The 25,928-nt window shown below is 35.7% G+C and overlaps 2 protein-coding genes across 2 annotated transcripts; one reads left to right on the top strand and one right to left on the bottom strand.

Moving 5' to 3' along the window:
• Positions 1–6,722: 6,722 nt before the first annotated feature.
• On the bottom strand, positions 6,723–25,854 carry LOC144451028 (uncharacterized). The gene is made up of 11 exons (XM_078141787.1): positions 25,825–25,854; positions 24,816–24,935; positions 23,922–24,095; positions 23,163–23,321; positions 22,384–22,572; positions 18,439–18,572; positions 17,798–17,960; positions 16,730–16,854; positions 8,667–8,805; positions 7,855–7,986; positions 6,723–7,090 (listed from the first exon to the last, which is right to left on the bottom strand). The coding sequence occupies exons 1-11, from the start codon at positions 25,852–25,854 to the stop codon at positions 6,911–6,913; spliced, it is 1,545 nt and encodes a 514-aa protein (XP_077997913.1). The 3' UTR covers positions 6,723–6,910.
• LOC144450445 (tripartite motif-containing protein 2-like) lies at positions 11,080–16,482 on the top strand. The gene is made up of 2 exons (XM_078141047.1): positions 11,080–11,820; positions 12,052–16,482. The coding sequence occupies exons 1-2, from the start codon at positions 11,094–11,096 to the stop codon at positions 13,527–13,529; spliced, it is 2,205 nt and encodes a 734-aa protein (XP_077997173.1). The 5' UTR covers positions 11,080–11,093; the 3' UTR covers positions 13,530–16,482.
• Positions 25,855–25,928: the final 74 nt, after the last annotated feature.

Below are 25,928 nucleotides of genomic sequence, written 5' to 3'. Positions count from 1 at the left end.
TGTAGTCAAAATATGGAATTTACGAAAATTATGAATACGTGATCTGTAACACTAGTGTGACGTATCAAGTGATGCTTCGCTTCGTCGAACATATTTATACATGTAGTTTATGCCATGCAAATAATTGATATGCAAGATATTCACGTTTACACATAACCAGACAGAAAACATCGTCAGCAACGGTTACTTAAACCTAACATATGGACTTTAGGAAATCGATATTAAGTTACTAGTATATTTACTTACCAGAAGCAGCCTCAATAGCAATCTACAAAACAAAGAACCACAAGTGATAAATGTCTGCAAACTTGCCTGTACGTGCGTGTACGTTTTACGTGACACACAAACCTCGCAATATTTAACCATAAAATATTATTTACGTTCCTAATTGTCCTAATGCAACTATAATACCCGAAAGAATATTAGTTTTTTCACTCCTCTTGGAAAAAAGTCACGATGGATAATTGCAATGACATACGAAATTGCACTATTAAGACTCAGTGAAATGATAAGATAATTGGTAAATTTTGGATTTCGTTGATTGGTCACTATAATTCCACACATTCTCTCTGTTAATGCTGTACCATCAAGGATGGAAAATTGTGCAGTCCATCATTCTCAACAGAGAGTGGTATGGATATTATTGCTAATTCCCATGTAAATGTCGATTTCTTCCTATGTGTTCAATTTCTACCTGGTTGTAGTATTAGAACAAAATTGTTAACTACTTACCAATGACGATAAAAGTAAAAGTGACAAAAATACTGCACACTCCATGTCTCTTGCTGTTCTTAATTGTATCAGCTCTGAGATATGGTCTTCAGCAGTCCGGAGTCCCTTTTTATGCAGTGTTTTGGAGGTCATACAGCTTGAAATGGGCGGAACATTTTCTGTCTTTATGACTAATTAATGCTTCAAGTCCAGGGTAGAGAAAATTGCACTATTGCAAAAACCACAAAAATAACGTTATAACTTGAAACATTAGCAAGAGCAAAAAGTGATGCCAAGAAATTGTCCCTGATGGATATCAATATTTAGTATCAATAAAGGATGGTCTTTCAGACGACAGACAGTTCAGATAATTAACATTGTGTTGGTTTTGGTAAAGTCTGTAACAGTTTATTGAGAGTATTCGTTTCCAGACACAAGGCTCTCTGTCGGTATGCTTCTCTTTGTGTGCAATTAATACCGTATTGTATTTGGTAAACAAGTCTGTAACAGCTTGTAGGGAATAAGGTTACCAGACACTGTGTCCTCTGACGGCATGTATTTTTAAAATGAATTTTTTTTTGTTCGTCTCAGTTAGAGAGGATGTCGCTAAATGTTTTATACAGAAGGAAAATAAATCCTCCAGTACAAATTATTTCAAAAGGAATAATGGAACCAAGTGATGGAATAGAAACACGGGTGGTGATTTACGTTGATTTAAAGGCAGTTTGACTCGCTATAATACTAACTAACTAACTAACTAACTAACTGACTAACAAAAAATAAAACAATTGAGGCCTACTAAAATAATTGCGTGGTTCCGATTACGCTAAATTTTAGAATAGGTGGGGTTGGTAGATTTTTTATATTATTTTTTTCATGTGTTGTGTGAGTGACTAGTTCAGGTAGTTACGTTTCATGCTGTTTACCAGAAGGTCTCTGTGTTATCTATTTCTTCTCATCAGATGTACAGCCTTTACAGATTGGAAGAACAGTCTTACATCGTCTTTTTAAGTTAATGTCAGTTTCCGCATCCACTATTTCTGGCGAGACTTCATAATTTTCCCGATTTCATTATTGTTTCTCGAATATGTAAAAAAAAAAGTTTAGGGTCTGTAGTGAAAATCTAGGTGGGGTCGGGGAACCGAACCAAACAATTATTTTGTTAGGCCAAAAATAACTTATTCTTACCAGTGACAGACTAAGAACTACAATTAATCAAATTATAATTTATGCCAACATTTGAACAATTAAGGTACTATTGTTTTGGTGACCATCACGAGTAACAGACTGTACGTTAATTATTTGTAGCTGACATTCAAACTCTAAACATGTGTGCACGTGTTACGGATGACAGAATACAACTTTTTAATATTCGCTAAGATTTGATGTTTTGTGAGATCACCGTGAACTCTCAGCTGTCATGAATTAATACTTAGAACAAATGTTTGCACATCGCGAATAGTATTCTTCCAAGATGATAACATAAGTTATTAAAAGATCGTTGATGTCAAATAATGACTGATTACAGACAGTTGGAAGAACAATGACGTGATCACATTGTTTAGCTAGATTTCATATTTGTCAATATCATTTGCATTGAATTAAGGCGACGGCAATACTTCCGTTTTAGTCATTTATGGTGCTGATTATTTTATCACCCAATCATTTGAGTATTGTATATTTTATGTTTTTAAGAATTTAATTGAATAATAAAATTATGGATTCATTTTCTTGGGAAGTTGGCTAGCTGAAGGCAACAGCTAGGCCTAGACAAGGAGCTACGATCTGCTCCGTGGCCACTTCTAAATGATCCAGGTTAACCATGAACATTGTGTGTAGTTTGAACTAATTCCCTAAAAGTCCAAGTCGATCCCGTGTACAGAGTGGAGAGAGAGAGAGAGAGAGAGAGAGAGAGAGAGAGAGAGAGAGAGAGAGAGAGAGAGAGAGAGAGAGAGAGAGAGAGAGAGAGAGAGACAGAGAGAGAGAGTAACATTGAAGGGGGTTACGTTAACATTAGAGGCCCCTGAATTTGTTACACATGTGCAGTTATGATGCATTTTAAGTGCCCCCGTTTGTCCTATGTGGAGCATGTTGATAAATCGGCTACAGCTCGTTATCAAGATATGAGGACTAAATAAAAAAAATGTTTGTTTCCGATAACATGACTTCAAAAAAATAGGGTAGGTCGGTCTGAATTTTATTTTAATTTGCTTTAAAAAATTATTAAAACATTTCTTCGATCCCAAAGATAAGATACTCGACGGTTAGAATACTTCTGTAAGAGTTTGATGATTCATATAAGAAGTAAATGCAGACAATTATAAGTTAAGTAGACAAACATGTTATGTACTGTTATAGTCTAAAAAGAACTGGTTTCTCTCTGTAGTACGAATTAAACAAAAGAGACCACAGATGAGGCAAAGGGCATGAAGGTGTACACACAAATAGAAGTAAATTTTAACCCCCAAGTTTTTTACCTTTCTGCATGTAAAGAAACGTTTAGGGTCGGCGGCTTAATCTAGGGTCGGTCGGGTTATTGGAAACACAGTTTTTTTTTATTTGGCCTAAGCACTTGTTATACCTCTGACCACTACAGGCAATTTCTGTAATGGTCCAAGGTCATATGGAAAAGTATATTTTTTTGTAGGTTTTATAACATCTTAGATGTATTTATGATAATTCCTGTAACGCTTTCAGACCTCCTTAATTTTCCATTTGCACAAATCTATTTGAGATCCTCAGAATGAATGGTAAAGCTTTAATAAAATGAGTTGGGTTCTCATCCCACCTCGGGGAAAGTAAGTACACATCAGGAACAATTCACAATTCTCTACCAGCTGACATGTTAGCTCAGCTGGTTAGAGCACTCTGGCTAGTGTTTTGGGGACGTGGGTTGAATTCACGGCATCTACCAGTTGTCACGTTAGCTCATCTGGTTAGAGCACCCTGACTAGTATTATGGGGACGTTGGTTCAATTCATGGTATCTACCAGTTGGCACTTTAGCTCAGCTGGTTAGAGCACTCTGACAAGTGTTTAGGGGACGCGGGTTGAATTCCTACACGTGTCACTTTTCTTTCCTCATTTATAACATATTTAAAATACTAGGCTTAAGTTCAGTCAATACCATGTACTGGTTGAGTTGTACTGGTTAAGTATACCTCAGTATAAAGTAGAACAGTACAAGTATTTTTTTAACATGTAGAAACAATAACCCCTCCGCCAAAACGTAGCAAAAACAATCTCCAAAAATTATACAAACTCCCTTTGAAATGATAACAGACAGGTAGACGTTTGAATTTAGATATCAACTAACAATGTTAGTACTAATGTGTGATATTGCTTTGATTAAATCTGCTCTCATTGAGATGACCACAAGAGTGACATAATATATATCAATTACTCAATCAATCATTCAAAAGAACTTGTATAGCACCAGAATCCAATATGGCGTAATGTTCTTATGACACTGAACAGGGACAACTGTAGATCGTTGTAAAAGTTAGAAAGCTCTTGCAAACAGATGCGTCTTGATATCCTTCTTGAATTATCGACACTGGGTGATGAATGAAGCCCAATTGGTATATACTGTTCCATAAGAGGGGCATTGCTTGTGAACACACTCTCACCATATGACTTTGTATTACAATGGGGTACATGAAGTAGATGTTGTTTGAGTGAAGTGAACGAGTTGTGGATTTACTGTTAATCAATTCAGTGATATAACCAGGAGTAGTGTTATTGAGTGCCTTGTAGGTGATCAGTAGTACTTTGTATTGAATCCTGTACTGGACAGGTAACCAATGAAGAGCAGAAAAACATATAGCAAATAGTATGCAAGTATCTACAGACAGACATATCACTGTTATTGGGAGCATGGTTAAATTAATCAATTGCTTTTACTAGCATTATAAGTGGTTTATGAGACACCAAAGCAGAAACACAGATAGTGATGCAAACAGGCTAGAAAAACAAGGACTAGGCAGAGTGTGTTTAGCTCATACTTCTGTATACATTCAGGGTTTGAAATAAAGGAGACTTTGACAAGTGATTTCAACAATGGAGAATATATTGTTCATGATTCCATGAATCAATAGGACAGTACAATATAGTTACTTTGGAACGATAAATTGGAAATGAATGCAACGTTTAGATCAATCTACTACGGACCTTGATCACGCAATGATTTAATTATTCAGCGTTAGCATTTCTCTCTGAACTGGCAGAATGATATGTCCATAAATTTACCCTTCCACAGTAAGTAATATATTGTACTGTCCCAAATGATTTGAAGCCTTGGATGAGTGATTGTAGAAAGTACTTGTCCAAATGGACTAGTAGAATTTCTCATGGTTTTTGATTTTCAAACTTCTGCTTACTCATTCTAATAAAAGTAAAACTCTTCTGTACTTGCACAAATTGCACAAAGTGATATTACAGCATATGAATAGCAGTATACGGACAAAGAGTCTACTTAAGATTTTCTGAGTTTACAGTTTATGCAAAGAACAAAGTCTCAAACTCAAAGTGAAATTCAAACTGAAAGTTACATGATCGCAACTCACATGATATCTCACGGATCTTCTACATCAATACATTCCTCGAAGACCACTTCGCTCGTCTTCTGATCTCGTCTTCTCTGTGTTCCAAGGGTGTCAACCAAAACATTTGGTGAAAGATCCTTCTCTTACATTGGCCCTACTTCATGGAACCACCTCCCTTTTGATCTTCGCCATTCCAAATCTTTGTCAACCTTCAGACATTCTCTCAAAACTCACCTCTTCAACTGCTAATAACTGTTTTTCTTTCTCATTTTATTTAATACACATTACCTTGAATTCACATTTCCATTAACTATATATTTCTGTATCCACTCTTGCTCTGCGCTTCGAGCTCTTCGGAGATGAGGCGCATTACAAATCATCTTATTATTATTATTATTATTATTATTATGACATGTAAATAAAATTTACACACAAAAAATATCCACTGTAAATACTTTCTGATTCAGATAAGTACCTTTTATAATAAAATATTATACTTATCCAATGGGCAAATTAAATTTTTTTCATAACTTCTAGCCCTGTCTTTATCTACTCTACATCTACTATCTACTATCTATCTACTATTACTTTAACGGTCTATAACTTTAAGTATTGTAAGTGTTACCTTCTGATAGACATAAACTTCTTGAGTTCTGTAATGGTTGTACAATTACTTCATAATTAACACATCTTTTGAGGTAAAATTGCATTGCACATTTATGTAAATGAGTATATGAATGGGACACATACATGTACTTCAGACTACAAGTGTACAATTTTATGCCGTGTTGATATCTCTTGTACCCTATCATCCATGTATAACAAATCAAATGTTGTTTCTGCCAATATTACACATAGGCTATATATCGGTATACGTATACATGTATATGTAATGTATTCATGTACATTGTTTGTTGCTGTAACTCATGCACAGCATATTAAGAGGTTTCTAGCATAGTTCTTACATACATATTATATGTTGTTTCTGTCACAATTCACACACAGAATACCATTTCTGTTATAGATCATCCATAGCATATGCTACTTCTACCATTGTTTATGGACAGCATGCGTACTATATGTCGTTTCTTCCATGTAGTTCACACATACATGTACCATATTATATGTTGTTTCGGCCATAGTCCCAAGATAGCGACGTATCATATGTTGGTTTTAGTCATAGTTCATACATAGCGTTCTATATGTTGTTTCCACCATAGTTCACACACTGCACACACACACACACACACACACACACACACACACACACACACACACACACACAGCTTGTTATTGTTATTCACACATAATGTACTACATGTAAATGTTGTTTCTGTCATAATCCACACATAGGGCACTTAACTGAGCATAATTTCCACTATAGTTCACACATAGCGTACTACATGTATATGTCATTTCTGCCACAGTTCACACAGTGTATAATATGTGGTTCTTGCCATAGTCCACACATAGTGCACAGTGCATCATTTCCACCACAGTCCACACATAGCGTACATACGATGCATCTTTTCCACCACAGTTCACGCATAGTATACTATATGTCGTTTCTGCCATTGTTCACACAAAGTGTATAATATGTTGTTTTTGCCATAGTCCACACATAGCGTACGTACAATGCATCATTTCCACCATAGTTCACGCATAGCGTACTGTATGTCGTTTCTGCCACAGTTCATACAGTACCATATGAAAAGCATCATATGGCTTCGGTGGGTTATTCCATGCAAAGTAGGTATACACTTGAGACAGTACTGTTTGCTTCTTCGAAAGCTCTTCAGATGAAATCGATAGTAAAATAGATTTGACATCAGCTACCTGTGGACAATTAGATATATAATATAGTAAAATATAATAGATGTCCAAGTCTTCAACCCAAAGTGACAAGACCCCTTAGGTCACTCATATTTCAATATGGCTGAATGAAGAAAAATCCCCAGGCTGGAAGTATAGTTGCACAAGAAATGATCGTGATTTATTAAATATCTGAAGGAGTAATGGTGACTTTGAATGTTTTGAATCACATTCCAACACTGCAGACAAGTGGCAGAAATGCAAATTGACATGACATAGTACAACCAGGGTATAAATCCCATATTATCTGCTTGATTGTGTTCAACTTGGTATAAATAATGTAGTACTGGTTTTTTTTGGGACTAGTATAAAGATATTTGAATGATATTTAACAAATAATGCATGTTTTAATTTTGCTGTAACACACAATGCTTATAAAAACAAGCCCAGTTCACTATTAATTTTTGTACATAACCTTTGAACAAATTGTGATAAAAGATTTGTTACTTGCCCAAATCCCACACAGATGGAGACTGATGTCTTGTTATTGTGACAAAATAGTATCCAGTGACTTTCTTGTTTTGCTTTTGTCTATTACCTGCATCTCTGGTACAATGATTGCAAATCTCTACATACCTGTGTGTCTACTACAATGATTGCAAATCTCTACATACCTGTGTTTCTGGTAAAATGATGGCAAATCTCTACATACCTGTGTCTCTGGTAGAATGATGGCAAATCTCTACATACCTGTGTTTCTGGTACAATGATGGCAAATCTCTACATACCTGTGCTTCTGGTATAATAACGGCAAATTTTTTCCAGTCCAGGAAACCTTGTAGTGGGAGATGATAGTAGTCTGCAATAATGACTGGAACACAGCCAAACCATACAGCATCCATTAATCTAGGGCTCCATACCTTGACGAAATACAATTGATCGATCAATCAATCAATCAATCAATCAATCAATCAGTTATTTGCCCAACACCATTAGTGGGATCAGTGGATGTTTACACTCACGGCTTAATGCGCTAATTGGGCAAATAACTAGTGGGTTTGTTCTTGAATTAGTAAGCTACTAATTAATGCAAAGCTGATAAGCTCCGATAAGACATTGATATCAGATAGGAAATAGAAAGAAAAAAACAGTGAGAGGAAACTTTATTTGAAATATACAGCAAATAATATTAGAAATCCGGAAAATCGCGATAACAAAACTGATTATTTGTCCTGTTCCCTGTGCTCATACCACTGCAGTCTGGGTTCAAACCCGCTTGGTGTTGGCTGGGTTTGATTAAAAATTAACCAGGTCTGTATGTAAGAAGGGTGATGCTAAGTTTGACCCTGTCGAACAACACAGGTTTTCTCCAGGTACTCCGGTTTCTCCTGCTTTTCAACACTAGAGCACTGCTCATGTAGTGACCATACTCCGGTTTCTCCTGCTTTTCAACACTACGGCACTGCTCATGTGGTGACCATTCAACCAATTTCCAAATTTATTTTATGACTAAAGATCATGTACAACACTGCAGACTTTTACCAACATAACCAACTTTACTTTTGATGTGAAAGAACCAGAGAAGAATAGAGTGACTTACTCTGTTGCCACGGAGAATAAGACAATATTTGCTAGTTGTGAGAAGGTGATGGTAGCTTTCATCTGTCAGTATGCCATCTATTAACTTGAAGTCAGGATCCTTGGACCAAAGTTTATCAAAAACTGGACGGATACGGCCTCTGAAAATGAAACTGACATACTTAGTACTATGATACATGGGTGAATACATTGATCTTAAAACTGGTGCTGCCTGGACCAGTGACTATAGAAATGTAATGGCCCAACGGTCCAATCTGATGTCATGATTTATTAAATTATGAATAATTACCCAATAGGGAACTTGCACTCCAGACTGAGCATGCTCAGATGCAAAGGACTATGGGAATGTCTGCTGTTATCATAATACCTAATCTGGAGCTATTGATAGAATAAACCTCCTACAATGATCAGGGTAACTATGAAATACTTAGTTGTGGTTACAAACAATGTAACAATATTGTTTACAATACTGATTGATTCATATTTATTATTATTATTGTATTTCCCATGATGCATCATTCAACATGGCAGGTTCAAAAGTTGCCTATTCAGGGGTAATCAAATACATTTTGAAATTGGCAGTCAATGTACCAGTGACTGTACTAATCTGGTGGTCATACACTCAGATTTGGTGGTCTTGATTTTTTAATGACATAATGTATAAAAAAAAATCAGAATACAACTTCATGTTATAATACATAATTGTCTTGGGTTAATTATTGTTAATTATCTTTTCTTTAATGCTGGTAATCAGTGAGTGTGGAACACAGCATTTGATTGGTATGGTCACCGTGTTTCTTATAATGTTTTGATGTCTAATGGAGTAGTCATAATTGTAAAAACTGGGTAGGATCACTGGATTTGCTCACCTGCTGTGATAAATGCAGAGTGGCAAAATAAACATGATATTTTTTATAGTTACAGATGAAAAAACTGGATCTTTAAAATAATTCCTCTGACATGTTGCGGCCATTTTTGAAATGTATGACATTGCTGTAGCAGCCATTTTTGAAATGTTTGAATATGTAGCAGCCATTTTTGAAATGTTTGAATATATAGCAGCCATTTAAAAAAAAATATATGACATGTTGCAGCCATTTATAAATTTATGACATTGTAGCAGCCATTTTTGAAACGTATGAGATATATAGCAGCCATTTTTGAAATGTATGACATTGAAACAGCCATTTTTGAAATGTTTGAATATGTAGCAGCCATTTTTGAAATGTATGAGATATATAGCGGCCATTTTTCAAATGTATGACCATGACATGGAGTGACCACTTTTTAAATGATCTCCAGATGTCAGAGAAATGGCTTTTGATCAATTGACAGATAGGAAAGTCTGATGCTGTCTATTATTACCCAAGAGACTTGGCTGTCTGACTTAATACAGTCAGTCAGTCAGTTAGTCAGACAGACAGTCAGACAGTCAGTCAGTCAGACAGTCAGTCAGTCAGTCAATCAGTCAGTCAGTCAGTCAGTCAGACAGACAGACAGACAGTCAGTCAGTCAGTCAGTCAGTCAGTCATGTCAGTGTCTGGTAATCAAGTCTCTGGTCTAGCTATCCATTGCAGCTAAAATGGGTTTATAAAAAAGAACAAATACAATATGTCAGGTTGGTCATAGCAGTCATACAGGTCATGGTACACCTGTATGATGCCTGGTACTACATGCCTTTGATATAATTTAAAATACATTCAGTACAAACTGACATTGTGTGTTTTTACTATCTTTACGATCATTTTGAAACTTAGACAATAAATCTCTCCATATTTTGAATAATTCCATTTTCTTTTTAAAAAATTTCAAATTTAATGTAAGGACTATTTTAAATTTACAGTAAAATTGAATTTTATAAGGTTTTATAGGTACTGAATGGAGTTTGAAACTAGGTATTTAAGATTTACTAACATTTAGAAATACAAACATGTACAATATACTTATCATTAATATCAAACTACACATATCCTGGCAATAGTGAAAAGAATGCATTTTTGGGCTATGATTTTACATTTTTTAGTAACTTTATTGAGGTGGACATAGTTGAAGAGTTTGCAAAAATTATCTAAAACATGTCAGTGTATAAAATGAATACACATCACACCATGTCATACTTCAGTGACCATGCAAGCACTCTGAATAGTGCATCTTTCTTGAGCAGATAACCTTTGACCTGTTGGTGATGTTGGTTGCATTGTTCAATTCCTAGAAGAACATTCAGTCCCACAATTCTTTGCAGTTTGAGGTATGCTATAGAGGAGCCCCTAGGTTGATGAAATATCTCCAATCAGAATTCAATGTATTTAATGGTAACAACAGAAAGGCACTTTGACGTATATATATTTTGTAATTTAGAACTGACTAGGGAGTTAAATGTACTGACTTAGTAGTACACCTACTTGTAAAGTTCATACAACCTAACAACATGGCTGTGTCCGTTGAATCTAAAATTTTGGATGAAGTTGGTGAAGAATTCCTATGTTGTACAATCTGTCTGGAACAGTTTAAGGATCCTAAAATTCTACCATGTCTACATACATTCTGTGAGAGTTGCTTAGAGACACTTTATAAGAAGAAAGGGTCCCTGGAATGTCCCTCATGCAGAAATGTATATCCTCTCCCAATTGGAGGTGTGTCAAAACTGACGTCTAATTTCTTCATGAACAATCTGATTGAAATCTATCACAGACTACTGGAGTCATCTAAGGGTGGTCCAATCCAGTGTGATGGATGTGAAGAGAATACAGCCACTCACAGGTGTGTAGAATGTCAAGATCATCTTTGTAGAAGTTGTATGAAAGTACATAAAAAATTGTCAGCAACAAAATCACATCAACTTCTCACCATTGAAGAATATAGAACAACAGAGTTAACCAGACCAATAGTTCTACAAACAGAGTGCTGTAGTATCCATCCTAAGAATGAGATTGAATTCTACTGTGAAACTTGTCAGGTATCTGTCTGTACAGCCTGTACTATAGTCAATCACCGTATACCGGAACATTCCCACAGAGACTTGAAAGATGTGGCAGATGAATATCACAAACAGTTGAAAGACATGGTTGACAAATTGAAAGTGAAAGAACAGGAAGCAGAGAAGAGTAAAACTCTAGCTAAGCAGACACACACTCGTTTAAAAGATAAGTGGAAAGGTGAGGAGGTCAAAGTGAAAATAACGGCAAATGAGAAAGTGAAGAAAGTGAGTATGAAAGCAGATGAAGAATCAAAAAAGGTGAGGATGAGAGCAGATAGGGAAGAGACGGAAGTGGGAATGAAAGAAGAAGAAGAAGTCAAGATGTTGAGAATGAAATTTGAAGAAGATGTGAGGAAATTGAGAATGCGAGCAGCGGACAAATTGAAGAAATTGAAAATGAGCGCACAAGAAGAAGACAAGACTCTGAGAAAGACAGCAGAAGAAACAATCAACAAAATGGAGAAAGAGGAAAAGAGATTGGTAGATGAGTTGAACAGAGACTATGGAATGAAAATCAAAAGTGCAGCAGTGGACATTGATGAGTTGGAATTAAAACATGGTAACATTAAGAGTACATGCGGTTATATAGAAACACTGATGCATCATGGGAACGCTGTTCAACTTCTGTCTACCAAGAAAGAAGCTACAGATCGTATCCAACACCTCATCACCATGGAAACCAAACCACTGCCACAGGAGGGAATGAAATTATTTTGTCCCACTACTGATCTTGTTGAACAGGAAATTCTTGGAAAACTGATTATAACACAGGATGTCTGTATACCACAATGTACAGTTGAGAACATTCCTAAACAACTCCTGAAAGGTGACTCTGCAAACCTACTAATCACAACCAGAGATTCTAAAGGAAAACAAGTCGTACCCAGTCAAGAAGTCAAAGCCAAGGTCAAGAAACCGAGTGGATCATGGGAAGACATCAAAGTAACAGATAACAGAGATGGTACTCACAGAGTGACAGTGCTTGGACAGATGGATGGTAAATATCAAGTTACCATGACAATAGGAGATCAAGAAATACCAGGTAGTCCTGTCATCATTCCTGTCATCAAAGGGTTGGTCAAGACAATTGGCAGTCAAGGAAGTGGGGAAGGAGAGTACAATAGTCCTTGGGGTGTTGCTATTAACAGAGACAGAGACATTGTCACAGCAGACAGGTGGAACAACAGATTACAAGTAACAACCAGAGATGGAAGATTTAAGAAAATCTTGACATTTACACAATTTAAGAATAAGTATAAACCATGTGACATTGCTGTATCAAATGATAATATATACTATAGTGTAGATGAGGGAAATAAACAAATAGTAGTTAGTAGTGAGAATGGAAATGTCATCAGATGCTTTGGACAAAATGAACTGGAAGATCCCTATGGTGTAGCTATCAGTCCTGTAGATGGTAAAGTTTATGTCACAGACTGGGCTGGGAATTGTATGAGGATGTACACACAGTATGGCAAGTATATTGGGTCATTTGGGTCAAAGGGTAAAGGTAAGGGTCAATTCAGTTGCCCCAGACACTTGGCAATTGACAGTAAGGGAAGGGTATTTGTAGTAGATGGTGAAAATCATAACATCCAGGTGTTTACACCAGATGGCAAATATTTGTTTAGTTTTGGTTGCCATGGTAAAGGGAATGGTCAGCTGAATTCCCCAAGAGGGGTGGCCATTGAGAATGATACATATGTGTATGTAAGTGATGTGCATAGAGTACAGAAGTTTGACATCACTGGTCAGTTTGTGTGTCGTATTGATAGTGATGAGGATGGGTTGAATCATCCCTATGGTATAGCATTGACAGATGATGTACCTTGCAGGATTGTTGTCACTGACAGGGACAACTGCTGCATCAAAGTGTTTGTACAGTAATAACACAACAATGACAAGCTAGTGTGTATAGATACTGTACTAACCTCTGTAAACTGACTGAGATCCACACCATTGACAAATGATGTACATTACAGTGTAACTATGGCAACCATTGCATCAAAGGTTTTGTACAGTAATAACATGACAAAGACAGTGTGTATAGATACTGTACTACCCTGTGTAAACTGACTGAGATCCACACTGAGAGATGATGTAACTATGGCAACCACTGCATCAAAGTGTTTGTGCAGTAATAATATGACAGACAGTGTGTATATATATAGTGTACTACCCTGTGTAAAACTGACTAAGATCCAAAACATTGACAGATGATGTACTTTGCAGTGTAACTATGGCAACCATTGTATCAAAGCGTTTGCATAGCATCATGACAAAGACTGTATGGATACTGTACTAACCTGTGTAAACTGACTGAGATCCAAAACATTGACAGAAAATGTACCTTGCAGTGTAACTATGACAACCATTTGAATCACTGATAATATTAAAGATAATCTGTACAATATTGATGAATATTGCACAAACTTTAAAGACAGAACTGCCCTATATAAAGAGGATTATGGCTAATCTATGCAAATGCGGGAAATTCAAACTGCTGTACAGAGCACTAGCTTCTGGGTCTTGTTTTCAGCATTTTTTCTGTGCTCCGAGAAACACACAGGTCATGTATCATGTACAAATTGTTTGTGAATGTCATAGGATGGTAACTTGATACACAAATTAGTTGAAAATCAGTCTGTTTGTTTCATAGAATGAAAAAAACTTTCCAAATGAGACAAATTCCCCTGCAAACAGCTGCTTAGATTGTGTGTCATTCAGGATTATTCAAATATGCGACATTTGCATGTGAAAAACCCAGATATAGGGAATGTTTATATTTTTGTGATTACTTGCCAGTGAGTCATCACAACTTCTCCACCTCCAAACATACAGTCAGTCATATGCAAAATAGGGTCCCAGGTGCCGCCAGTTGCATGTTTAACTAAACATGTTTTTTTTTTCTGATCAAATCTTTTTCAGTTGAAATTGAATTCTTCTCAACAATATAACAACATTATCAACTTATGTAGGAATTAAATTAAAATTTTTTGTGAATAACTTTTTGTACTAATGTGACAAAAATGTGTACAAAATTCTTGCAAGTGAAATTAGAACATTTTCAGGTGATTGTTACGGCTTCTCTTCTAATTTATGACAGAACATGATTATTGGATATTTTTCATTGACCAGATGATATGCTTCCTAAAAACGGTGAATGTTATCAAAGTTTTTGAAAACCTCCAAAATTTGAATTTTGTTGAGACATAGAGTCACATTGTTTTTATATTGAACACACATGCTGCCTATGGTGTAACACAAGACTTAGTGTTGTAATGACACACATTATACAATTAACTTAGAGTGTTTTTGTTAAGGGTTGTAAAAACTTACCCACTTTCCCCTATTTTCTCACTCTCTTTTTTTTTGACATGATAGGTAGGTAAATTATACCTAAGATTCTGCTATCAGTTACTTCAGAAAAGATTACAGTACAAAGTATGTGAAATGTGAGTAAATTTTACCAGATTATGACACCCCATTTGTTATCTGGGTTCCTAAACCTTAGTAAGGACACTGTTCAATATGTCAAAAATGTTGTGTGTATTTTACCAGTTACAATAATATGGCAGAACACCATGATGTGTGAATGCAAGTGTGGTATACCAGGGTATTTACACAAGTGCTTGCAGTGTATGTTCTCTGCAGCTGTATCTTTCATGAGCATAATGAGTGAAAGTGCAGCAGAAAACACTGCAAGCACGAGTGCAAATACTGAGTACCCACACTAGAACTCACTTGGCATGGGGTTCTGTTATTATTACATAATATGCTTATCCACAACAGCAAAAGTGCTGTAAAAATGATACTGTGCGATGCATGCTTTTGTGTACAATGAACGATTGCACCCTCATTTGCATATCATTTGCATGTGGGTATGCAATAATATTTTCTGCATTGCACTGCAGCAAAAATACCACTAGTATGCGCATGCATCGTTCAAGTAATCTCTGGTACATATGTAATAATTATATATAGTAATAATCATAATTAATTCAGACATCTTACAATTAATGGTGTACATGTACATATTAAACTATCATAGTACGTAGATTGTGCCGTTGTTGACATTTACTAGAGCTAGAACTTATAAATGGTACTAGTATTAAAAAAAGAGAAAAACGTAATAAAAAACTGTGTATACTCCTGCATTACCATGACAATGATGATAATTTCATTTAGTGACCAGCCATCCTTCTATGATGACTGTATATACCATATATATTAAGTATATTGGAAGTAGGGTAAAGTTTGGGTAGTTTGATATATTCAGTAAAGATACAACTTCTGAATGAGTGACTTTTCCTTGATGAAAAAGACAGAATTCTTTAAGGTTAATTATTATACACTGTAGCTAGTTTACTCATTTAGTTATCATTACTCAATGAAGTTTGTTTTGAGGAATACTACATGTTCTACACTAAGATAGCAAGATCTGGATTTTTTGCTACAGTTTGTCTTCATGAAAAAACAAAACCATTTACTTATTACACATGGGTGCAAATGATTTGACATCTGCATTCAATATATGCATGGTGACATGATAGTTCATTTCTTACAAGACAAATGGTAGCAAGAAACTGTGTTCATTCAATCTTGCTATCTTAAGTCGAAGAACCTACTACTGCTAATAATCAGTTTGTGAGAACTTGTTTCATTGACTCTGTTATCAGTGATTTTTGGAGGAATAAGATCCTGTGTGAAACAATGATATGTATAGACCAAATGACAGACATTTTTCATTCTTTATTCGAATAAAATGATTTAAAAAAATCCACAATTATGGAAAATAATAACCTGAGTGAGTGATTGCGAAAGAGTCAAGTGAACACAAAAGCCACACAAAGGACAACTACAGACTGTAATAATAATAATAATAATAATAATAATAATAACTGGTGGGGAAAATAAAGGACAACATTTTCCTTACAGAAACTATAAGTGAATTTTAAACTCAAAACATTGCAGATTTATGAGACTATGAATAAAATCTTTCACTTTATCAGTGCCAGTTTATGGTGTCTACAGAATTGTTCTTATACAGCCAAGATTTCGACTAAAAGATTTATTAAGTTAGTTACCTGTCTAGAGTACCAGCAAAGAACACCAGAGTAGTTCTTAATGAACGGTTAGTATCTCTACCACCTTTACCCACTTCTGGTAAAATGATGGGTGGTTTACCAGGATGTGGTGGTAGTGATATGTCCTGTTAAATATGATGATAATGGCTTGTTAGTTTGAGAGAGAGAGAGAGAGAGATATTGTAGATAGATATATACATTTTAGTTAGATAGACAGATAGATGAATATAGATATAAGACAGAAAGATATGGACATTCAGAAATGATTGCGTGAACACTTATGATAGCATGATGCAGCATATACTTCAATGGTATATTTAGAATGAAGACACATTTAATTACTTTTCTAACTGATTTCGTGAGATGCATAAATTGCTAACCAGGACATAAACTGAGATACAATTTTAAGGTCAATTCAGTCCGTATCCAAACCTAACACCAGACAAATCTGCTCAGTAGCTTTTGAGTTTAAATCTTAGACTTGCCAAAATATCACAATTTCATGTACAAAGCGTTTATTCATTTTCCTAAGAGCAATTATCATCCTCACACTAGCCACCTATAGTACAAGTACTAACATAATAGTCATAATATCAGACAATGAATGTCTTTTACATAGATGGATACACAATCACACATATATGAAATACACAGATACAGACACATGGACATGCATACACACACACACACACACACACACACACACACACATAAACACACACACATACACACACATAAACACACATAAACACACACAAACACAAACACACACACACACATACATACATACATACAAACTCACACACACAACCACACACAAACACACACACACACACACACACACACACACAGACACACACTTACACTCATACTCAAAACTAACACATACTATTGTCAGTCTCAGTGCTCTGAGTAAAAAGAATTTCAACAACTGACTTTGTCATATGGGTTGTCAGATTTCACCACGCTTTGTCATCAAAAAATGCTGGAGAGGAAGATACAAAGAATTAGCTGGGGTTTAATACATTATGGATTAGGTTCATTCTATAGTTGATGACAACATCTTACCTTGTGGGGAATAAAGTGAATGTCTTGGTAGTCAGCAGTATTGACTAATGCTATAGAATTCTTAAGTAGATTGGTATCAGCTTGGTTACTCACTTCAGCACCCATATCATGACTACATATGTAGAAATGGTCACTGCCTAGACTGCCATCCCAGTATGGATAACTGTGAAAAGGACAGAGAATCTTAAAATTACAAATGACATTGCAAATGGTCCAGGTATGTAAGGTCCCAAAATTTACAAACAAAATTATCTAAGTATGGATAGCTAAATTACAAAACAGACTTTGAGAACTTTTACTTTACAAAGTAACTACATTCAATTTTTGAAAAAGCATCCATCAAAGATATCCAAATCATCCTGTCAGAGATACTTAACATGATTTTATGTAATTAACAAAGTTTTGTATGGAGATGAAATGGGGCGGTATTGTTACAATTTCCCTTAAAAGCCATATTTTAGTGTGGTTTATTATGACCAAGTGGTATTTTGGGAAAGTCAACACAAACAACAACCCCTCCCCATTAATATTTTTTTCCCTATGTAATATTCAAAGAAAGTCCAACCCCCCCCCCCCCCCCCCTCCTCACCATACAAAATTTTATCTTTTCAATCCATGTGATATTTTGAGATGACTCTTACCTGCTTTTAATATATTGCACAATATCTTTCATAGTCTTTTCAGCTATCTGACCACCTTGTTGGCGATCTGCAACTGAGTATCTATATGCCGTACATCGAGATGGGATGAAGAAAAATGTTGCATCATGGGGATCCTGAAAATTCAAATGAAAGCACATCATTAATTTTGTCACATCATATGATGATCACACACAATTTACACTTTCCATTCTCGCGATTGATGAAGTATTCATAATCATTGCTAGTTTATTCTGATACTTCTTTATGTTCACAGCCATGGAAAATACGAGATACATAACTTATATGGGTCTTCAACTTTCAACCATCACAAATCTGGACATTAAGAATTCACAAATAGATGTATGTTTTGACATTAGAGGTTGGGTTTTAGTAACTTTAGTTTGTCTGTTTGACTGAAACGGAGAGAAGAATTAATTAAGGAAGACAATTAATGTGATACCTTAGAATGATTCAATGAAAATTGCGTACATCAAAAGTTTCCATCTGTGTTTACATCAAAAAGTACAATTTCTATTGCTCAGAATATTACTTTCCACTAATCACCAAAGTCCACTGCTTGTTATGCCAAGTACAAGAAACAGTTAATATTTAGACGTTCAGAAAACCGTAGTCTTCCTCCTTTTGTTCCTGTTCATGTAAAGTAAGATGAAATATGTGGTAGTAAGCCATACACTACATTCTTACCTGGGTTACAAATGAACTATGGCTAAGAAGCTCAATAAAGGGACTTTCAACTCCATAACTATACACAACATTCTTACCTGGGTAACAAATGAACTATGGCTAAGAAGCTCTATAAAGAGACTTTCCACTCCATACTCACACACTACATTCTTACCTGGGTTACAAATGAACTATGGCTAAGAAGCTCTATAAAAAGACTTTCCACTCCATACTCACACATGACATTCTTACCTGGGTTACAAATGAACTATGGCTAAGAAGCTCAATAAAAAGACTTTCCACGCCATACTCACACACGACATTCTTACCTGGGTTACAAATGAACTATGGCTAAGAAGCTCAATAAAGGGACTTTCCACTCCATACTCACACACGACATTCTTACCTGGGTTACAAATGAACTATGGCTAAGAAGCTCTATAAAGAGACTTTCCACTCCATAACCACACACTACATTCTTACCTGGGTTACAAATGAACTATGGCTAAGAAGCTCTATAAAGAGACTTTCCACTCCATAACCACACACTACATTCTTACCTGGGTTACAAATGAACTATGGCTAAGAAGCTCGATAAAGAGACTTTCCACTCCATACTCACACATGACATTCTTACCTGGGTTACAAATGAACTATGGCTAAGAAGCTCAATAAAGAGACTTTCCACTCCATACTCACACATGACATTCTTACCTGGGTAACAAATGAACTATGGCTAAGAAGCTCAATAAAGGGACTTTCCACTCCATACTCACACATGACATTCTTACCTGGGTTACAAATGAACTATGGCTAAGAAGCTCAATAAAGGGACTTTCCACTCCATACTCACACACGACATTCTTACCTGGGTTACAAATGAACTATGGCTAAGAAGCTCAATAAAGAGACTTTCCACTCCATAACCACACATGACATTCTTACCTGGGTTACAAATGAACTATGGCTAAGAAGCTCAATAAAGGGACTTTCCACTCCATACTCACACATGACATTCTTACCTGGGTTACAAATGAACTATGGCTAAGAAGCTCTATAAAGAGACTTTCCACTCCATACTCACACATGACATTCTTACCTGGGTAACAAATGAACTATGGCTAAGAAGCTCTATAAAGAGACTTTCCACTCCATACTCACACATGACATTCTTACCTGGGTTACAAATGAACTATGGCTAAGAAGCTCAATAAAGAGACTTTCCACTCCATACTCACACATGACATTCTTACCTGGGTAGCAATTGAACTATGGCTAAGAAGCTCAATAAAGAGACTTTCCACTCCATAACCACACATGACATTCTTACCTGGGTTACAAATGAACTATGGCTAAGAAGCTCAATAAAGAGACTTTCCACTCCATACTCACACATGACATTCTTACCTGGGTAGCAATTGAACTATGGCTAAGAAGCTCAATAAAGAGACTTTCCACTCCATACTCACACATGACATTCTTACCTGGGTTACAAATGAACTATGGCTAAGAAGCTCAATAAAGAGACTTTCAACTCCATACTCACACATGACATTCTTACCTGGGTTACAAATGAACTATAGCTAAGAAGCTCAATAAAGGGACTTTCCACTCCATAACCACACATGACATTCTTACCTGGGTTATAAATGAACTATGGCTAAGAAGCTCAATAAAGAGACTTTCCACTCCATACTCACACATGACATTCTTACCTGGGTAACAAATGAACTATGGCTAAGAAGCTCAATAAAGGGACTTTCCACTCCATACTCACACATGACATTCTTACCTGGGTTACAAATGAACTATGGCTAAGAAGCTCAATAAAGAGACTTTCCACTCCATACTCACACATGACATTCTTACCTGGGTTACAAATGAACTATGGCTAAGAAGCTCTATAAAGAGACTTTCCACTCCATACTCACACATGACATTCTTACCTGGGTTACAAATGAACTATGGCTAAGAAGCTCAATAAAGGGACTTTCCACTCCATAACCACACACTACATTCTTACCTGGGTTACAAATGAACTATGGCTAAGAAGCTCAATAAAGAGACTTTCCACTCCATACTCACACACGACATTCTTACCTGGGTTACAAATGAACTATGGCTAAGAAGCTCAATAAAGAGACTTTCAACTCCATACTCACACATGACATTCTTACCTGGGTTACAAATGAACTATGGCTAAGAAGCTCAATAAAGAGACTTTCCACTCCATACTCACACATGACATTCTTACCTGGGTTACAAATGAACTATGGCTAAGAAGCTCAATAAAGAGACTTTCCACTCCATACTCACACACGACATTCTTACCTGGGTTACAAATGAACTATGGCTAAGAAGCTCAATAAAGAGACTTTCCACTCCATACTCACACATGACATTCTTACCTGGGTTACAAATGAACTATAGCTAAGAAGCTCAATAAAGAGACTTTCCACTCCATACTCACACATGACATTCTTACCTGGGTTACAAATGAACTATGGCTAAGAAGCTCAATAAAGAGACTTTCCACTCCATACTCACACATGACATTCTTACCTGGGTTACAAATGAACTATGGCTAAGAAGCTCTATAAAGAGACTTTCCACTCCATACTCACACATGACATTCTTACCTGGGTTACAAATGAACTATGGCTAAGAAGCTCAATAAAGAGACTTTCCACTCCATACTCACACATGACATTCTTACCTGGGTTACAAATGAACTATGGCTAAGAAGCTCAATAAAGAGACTTTCAACTCCATACTCACACATGACATTCTTACCTGGGTAGCAATTGAACTATGGCTAAGAAGCTCAATAAAGGGACTTTCCACTCCATAACCACACACTACATTCTTACCTGGGTAACAAATGAACTATGGCTAAGAAGCTCAATAAAGGGACTTTCCACTCCATACTCACACATGACATTCTTACCTGGGTTACAAATGAACTATGGCTAAAAAGCTCAATAAAGGGACTTTCAACTCCATAACCACACATGACATTCTTACCTGGGTAACAAATGAACTATGGCTAAAAAGCTCAATAAAGGGACTTTCAACTCCATAACTATACACTACATTCTTACCTGGGTTACAAATGAACTACATGTATGGCTAAGAAGCTCTATAAAGAGACTTTCCACTCCATACTCACACATGACATTCTTACCTGGGTTACAAATGAACTATGGCTAAAAAGCTCAATAAAGAGACTTTCCACTCCATACTCACACACTACATTCTTACCTGGGTTACAAATGAACTATGGCTAAGAAGCTCAATAAAGACACTTTCCACTCCATACTTGTAATCTTTAGGAGATTTCAAATCAGCACCAATGTTGATATCATAAATATAGATCTTCAAATTGTCTTTCATTTCTTTGTACTCTAATTGAAATATTTTCTGTTGCTTTGTAAATAAGTCTGGAAGCACCTGTAGTAGTGAGAGAAAACAGTGCATGTAATCTACCCTTTTACTAACACCAGAGGGCGCTAATCATATGACAGCTATTCATTCTACTCAAATTCAACCTCTTCCAATCACATCTACTGTAAACCTGGAAATTTTGCTTCTTTTGCTGGAAAATAAAAACTAGAAAATAAGTAGCGACTAAAATGCATTCTTGTACATAAACACCTCCACTCACAGTAGTCAAAGTCATTACTCTAGAAGTCCTGAGATGCATGAGATACAATTTAAAATTCATCCACAGCCACCCACACAGTCATTAACATCAATATCTTTGTTAATCAATCACAAAATTCTGACCAATAACAAAGTCCCCCATAAAGTTAACGTTTATGTGGACAGTTATGTAATTTCTAAATATGATATATTTGTCAGCTCAGGATGTTACTTATACACTGTTTACATCACTATTAACAGTTGGGGTTCACTGATTAGATGAACAATTTTTTGTGCTGATTAAGGGACTTAGACCAGACATGGTTTAGTTAGAAACCATGTGGCATCCAGACAAGCATGTTATAAACCTTGTTAAAGTCATAACACTTTAAACTTACCACTCCTAGTTCTTTGATGTACAGATCAGTTTGTGCTTTCATTACAGTTGATGTACTCTTCTTTAACCATCCATTTGTATTGAAACCTTTACAGCTTTCCATAGCATTACACACCTTCTTCAAAATCGTCAGATCTTTGGTTTTAATGTTGAAAAGGTCCTGGGTGAGTAAAGACATTTACAAAACCCAAGATTTAAAAGAGCCATCAAATGTTATATCAGTAATACAGAAATGCCTGACTACAAATTTAAGAAAAAGCGAATGAAACATCACAATTATGTACAGACAACTTACAAGTACAAGTATGAATTAGAAATTTCACTAATGCACACAACATTATCTATCATAGCGTGAACAAGACTGACAGTTTGCAGTCAAAAGGTTTCCACCTATAAAATTTGTATTTACGAGTCTGTTTACATCATGATCTATGTCATTGCTTTGCTGTCTCATAAACCAGCTGTATTGCTAGTAATGGCAAACGATTAATCTTGCTTGAAAATTAACTGATTGCTTAAAAAAGAATGCACTGAAACTGATTGGTCACAATGGGGAGTGATAACGTATGTCAGCATAATTGACTATATTTAAATTAAGTAAATTGACAATTTTGACTCATATTTTGAACACAGCAGAATCACTCACATAGTCATGCGTCATTGTGACATACACGCATGTTGCTATGACGTAGAACAACAACAGTTTAAATTCAATATATTTTTGTTCACCTTGGCCTGTGCATGGTATAACATCACCTACCTCTCCTAAGACATCTCTGTTTATCAACTGTGAATACACAATGTCTGTTGAAGTTTGACAATTGTTAACATTATCTGTTTTATCAGCAGCTGGAAGTTCAGCTTTAATTTCTCTCCTTTCATGGTCCTCAGTCTTCTTAAGTTTTTCTTTTAACTGCAGGTGCCTCCTTTGTGTCTGAAGGAAATGAGAAACGTTGATGAAACTTATCAAAGTCCTGGTTAGTTTTTTATTTGGAATGTAGTCATTTTCACTTTACAGAGTTTTCATTTACTACAATGCAATCTATATCTATGTAAATCTACGTTCTTATGTCAATACATATTGATAAGTACGTACCTCCGATCTCATAACACATATGCACACCTCTTGATATCTTAATAATGTACAAATAAAGTACTGGAGTGCACCTGGGTTGTCTCATTAAAAGACACTGGTAATCAAATATTAAAAGTTGCAGTGCTGATTTTTTTTTTACTTGGATAACTTTTGTAGTATTTATATAGATACTAGCAAAAAATCAGGAGAATAGGTGGTCAAATAATTTTTCTAGAGGTTTAATCAGTTCATTTGTCAACCCAAAATGGAGGCCAAAAATGTAACATGGAAATTTATCAACCCCCTCATAACACATGCAGTTGATGGAAATATTTAATATTCAGTGAATTCACACATGAATTTTTAAAATTTAGCGGTTTTTTTTTCATGTGACCTTTCTGTTGTAAAATGTACAGACAATGTACACAAGTTTCTTAACTTTTGAATAGCAACAACTACATGTACATGTAAGTATAACGAAAAAGTATCATTTTTTTAATTTCTTATTTAACTTACAGAGTAACACTGCAGGTCCATACAAAAAAGCGGAACACTCTAAATACACAGTGGGTTTCTTACCTTTTGAATAGCAACAAGAGTAAGTACTGTGACAAGAAAAAACACCAGTACTGTGAGAATCAATATTTTCAGTGGTGAACACCTTCGGTAAACAAATCTCATGCCACGTGCCATTTCTGTTCACAAGAATTTACCCTCTAAATAAACACCATTTCTGCATCTTATTACTGAGAAGAGAGAATGGAGGAAATCTAATTTCAATCAAGAATACAGATATGTGTGTGACCCTTGGATAAATTTGATGATAATTACTAAGGAAATGAAAGTACATGTACTAGTATTTGTATCTTGCAAATTTGACGTGGCAATTTTATACATATAAGGGAACAAGAGTATTTTTTTCTCTTTTAAATGCAAATCTAAATTAGTTACAAATAAGGAAACCCAATGTTGATGTAGGGTATGTCCGATTGCCATCGGATTGAGCATCATCACAGTTTTGGTAAAGGATGCCAACCCTTGTACAGGCACTAAACTGTGATATTGCTGGGGTGTGTTATTATATAACTAGTCACGAATAGCATTCTTGATATAATGCACACATTGGCCAGGGTTGGTAAGAAATGTTTGTCACACTGGTGTCGAGTGATGAAGATAGAAATTATTCTAGAAATTATTCACATACAATACATTGTACATGTGGAAGACACATTTGTATTGTCAAAATTTCAATTTTCCAATAGTAAAATAATGTATAGAAGACTTTAAAGAATTGATCCTTTTATATCTTTCATTTTCCTCCCAAATGTCATGTTATTAATTTTAATTCATAAGCAACAATGAAATCAATATATATGACCAAATCAAAATGAGTAGTTCGCTAATGCGGCCATTGAGGGCGTGCTAGCTCTCTTACACACCGGGGAACGTAATCTACTTGTTTAAGCTCACCATTTCACGACATTCATATTTCTTTACCTGTATATTGTCTCACACCACTTCTGCAGTCATTTAGGTAACAAGATCCTCATTCTGTAAAACAGTTTTCGCTTGAAATGTGAGACCTTACGAACATCGTTGCAGCCATGGAGGCGGCCATTTTGTTAATGTTTTTAGGCATGTTCAAGATAAAAAAAATTGAAGTATCAAAATCATATATTTTATTAATTAATA

This window comes from Glandiceps talaboti, chromosome 20, assembly GCF_964340395.1.
Source record: "Glandiceps talaboti chromosome 20, keGlaTala1.1, whole genome shotgun sequence".
NCBI lineage: Eukaryota > Metazoa > Hemichordata > Enteropneusta > Spengelidae > Glandiceps > Glandiceps talaboti.
The sequence above is the reverse complement of the archived record's forward strand: the minus strand, read 5'-3'. Positions and strand labels throughout refer to the sequence as shown.

Coding starts and splice junctions, on each gene's coding strand:
- LOC144450445 (XM_078141047.1), top strand. CDS start 11,094: ATGGCTGTGTCCGTTGAATCTAAAATTTTGGATGAAGTTGGTGAAGAA. Junction 11,821..12,051: donor TTTAAAAGATAAGTGGAAAG/GTGAGGAGGTCA, acceptor TGAGCGCACAAG/AAGAAGACAAGACTCTGAGA.
- LOC144451028 (XM_078141787.1), bottom strand. CDS start 25,854: ATGGCCGCCTCCATGGCTGCAACGATGTTC. Junction 8,806..16,729: donor TTTGCTGGTACTCTAGACAG/GTAACTAACTTA, acceptor TTTCATTTTCAG/AGGCCGTATCCGTCCAGTTT. Junction 7,091..7,854: donor TTATTATACCAGAAGCACAG/GTATGTAGAGAT, acceptor AATTGTCCACAG/GTAGCTGATGTCAAATCTAT.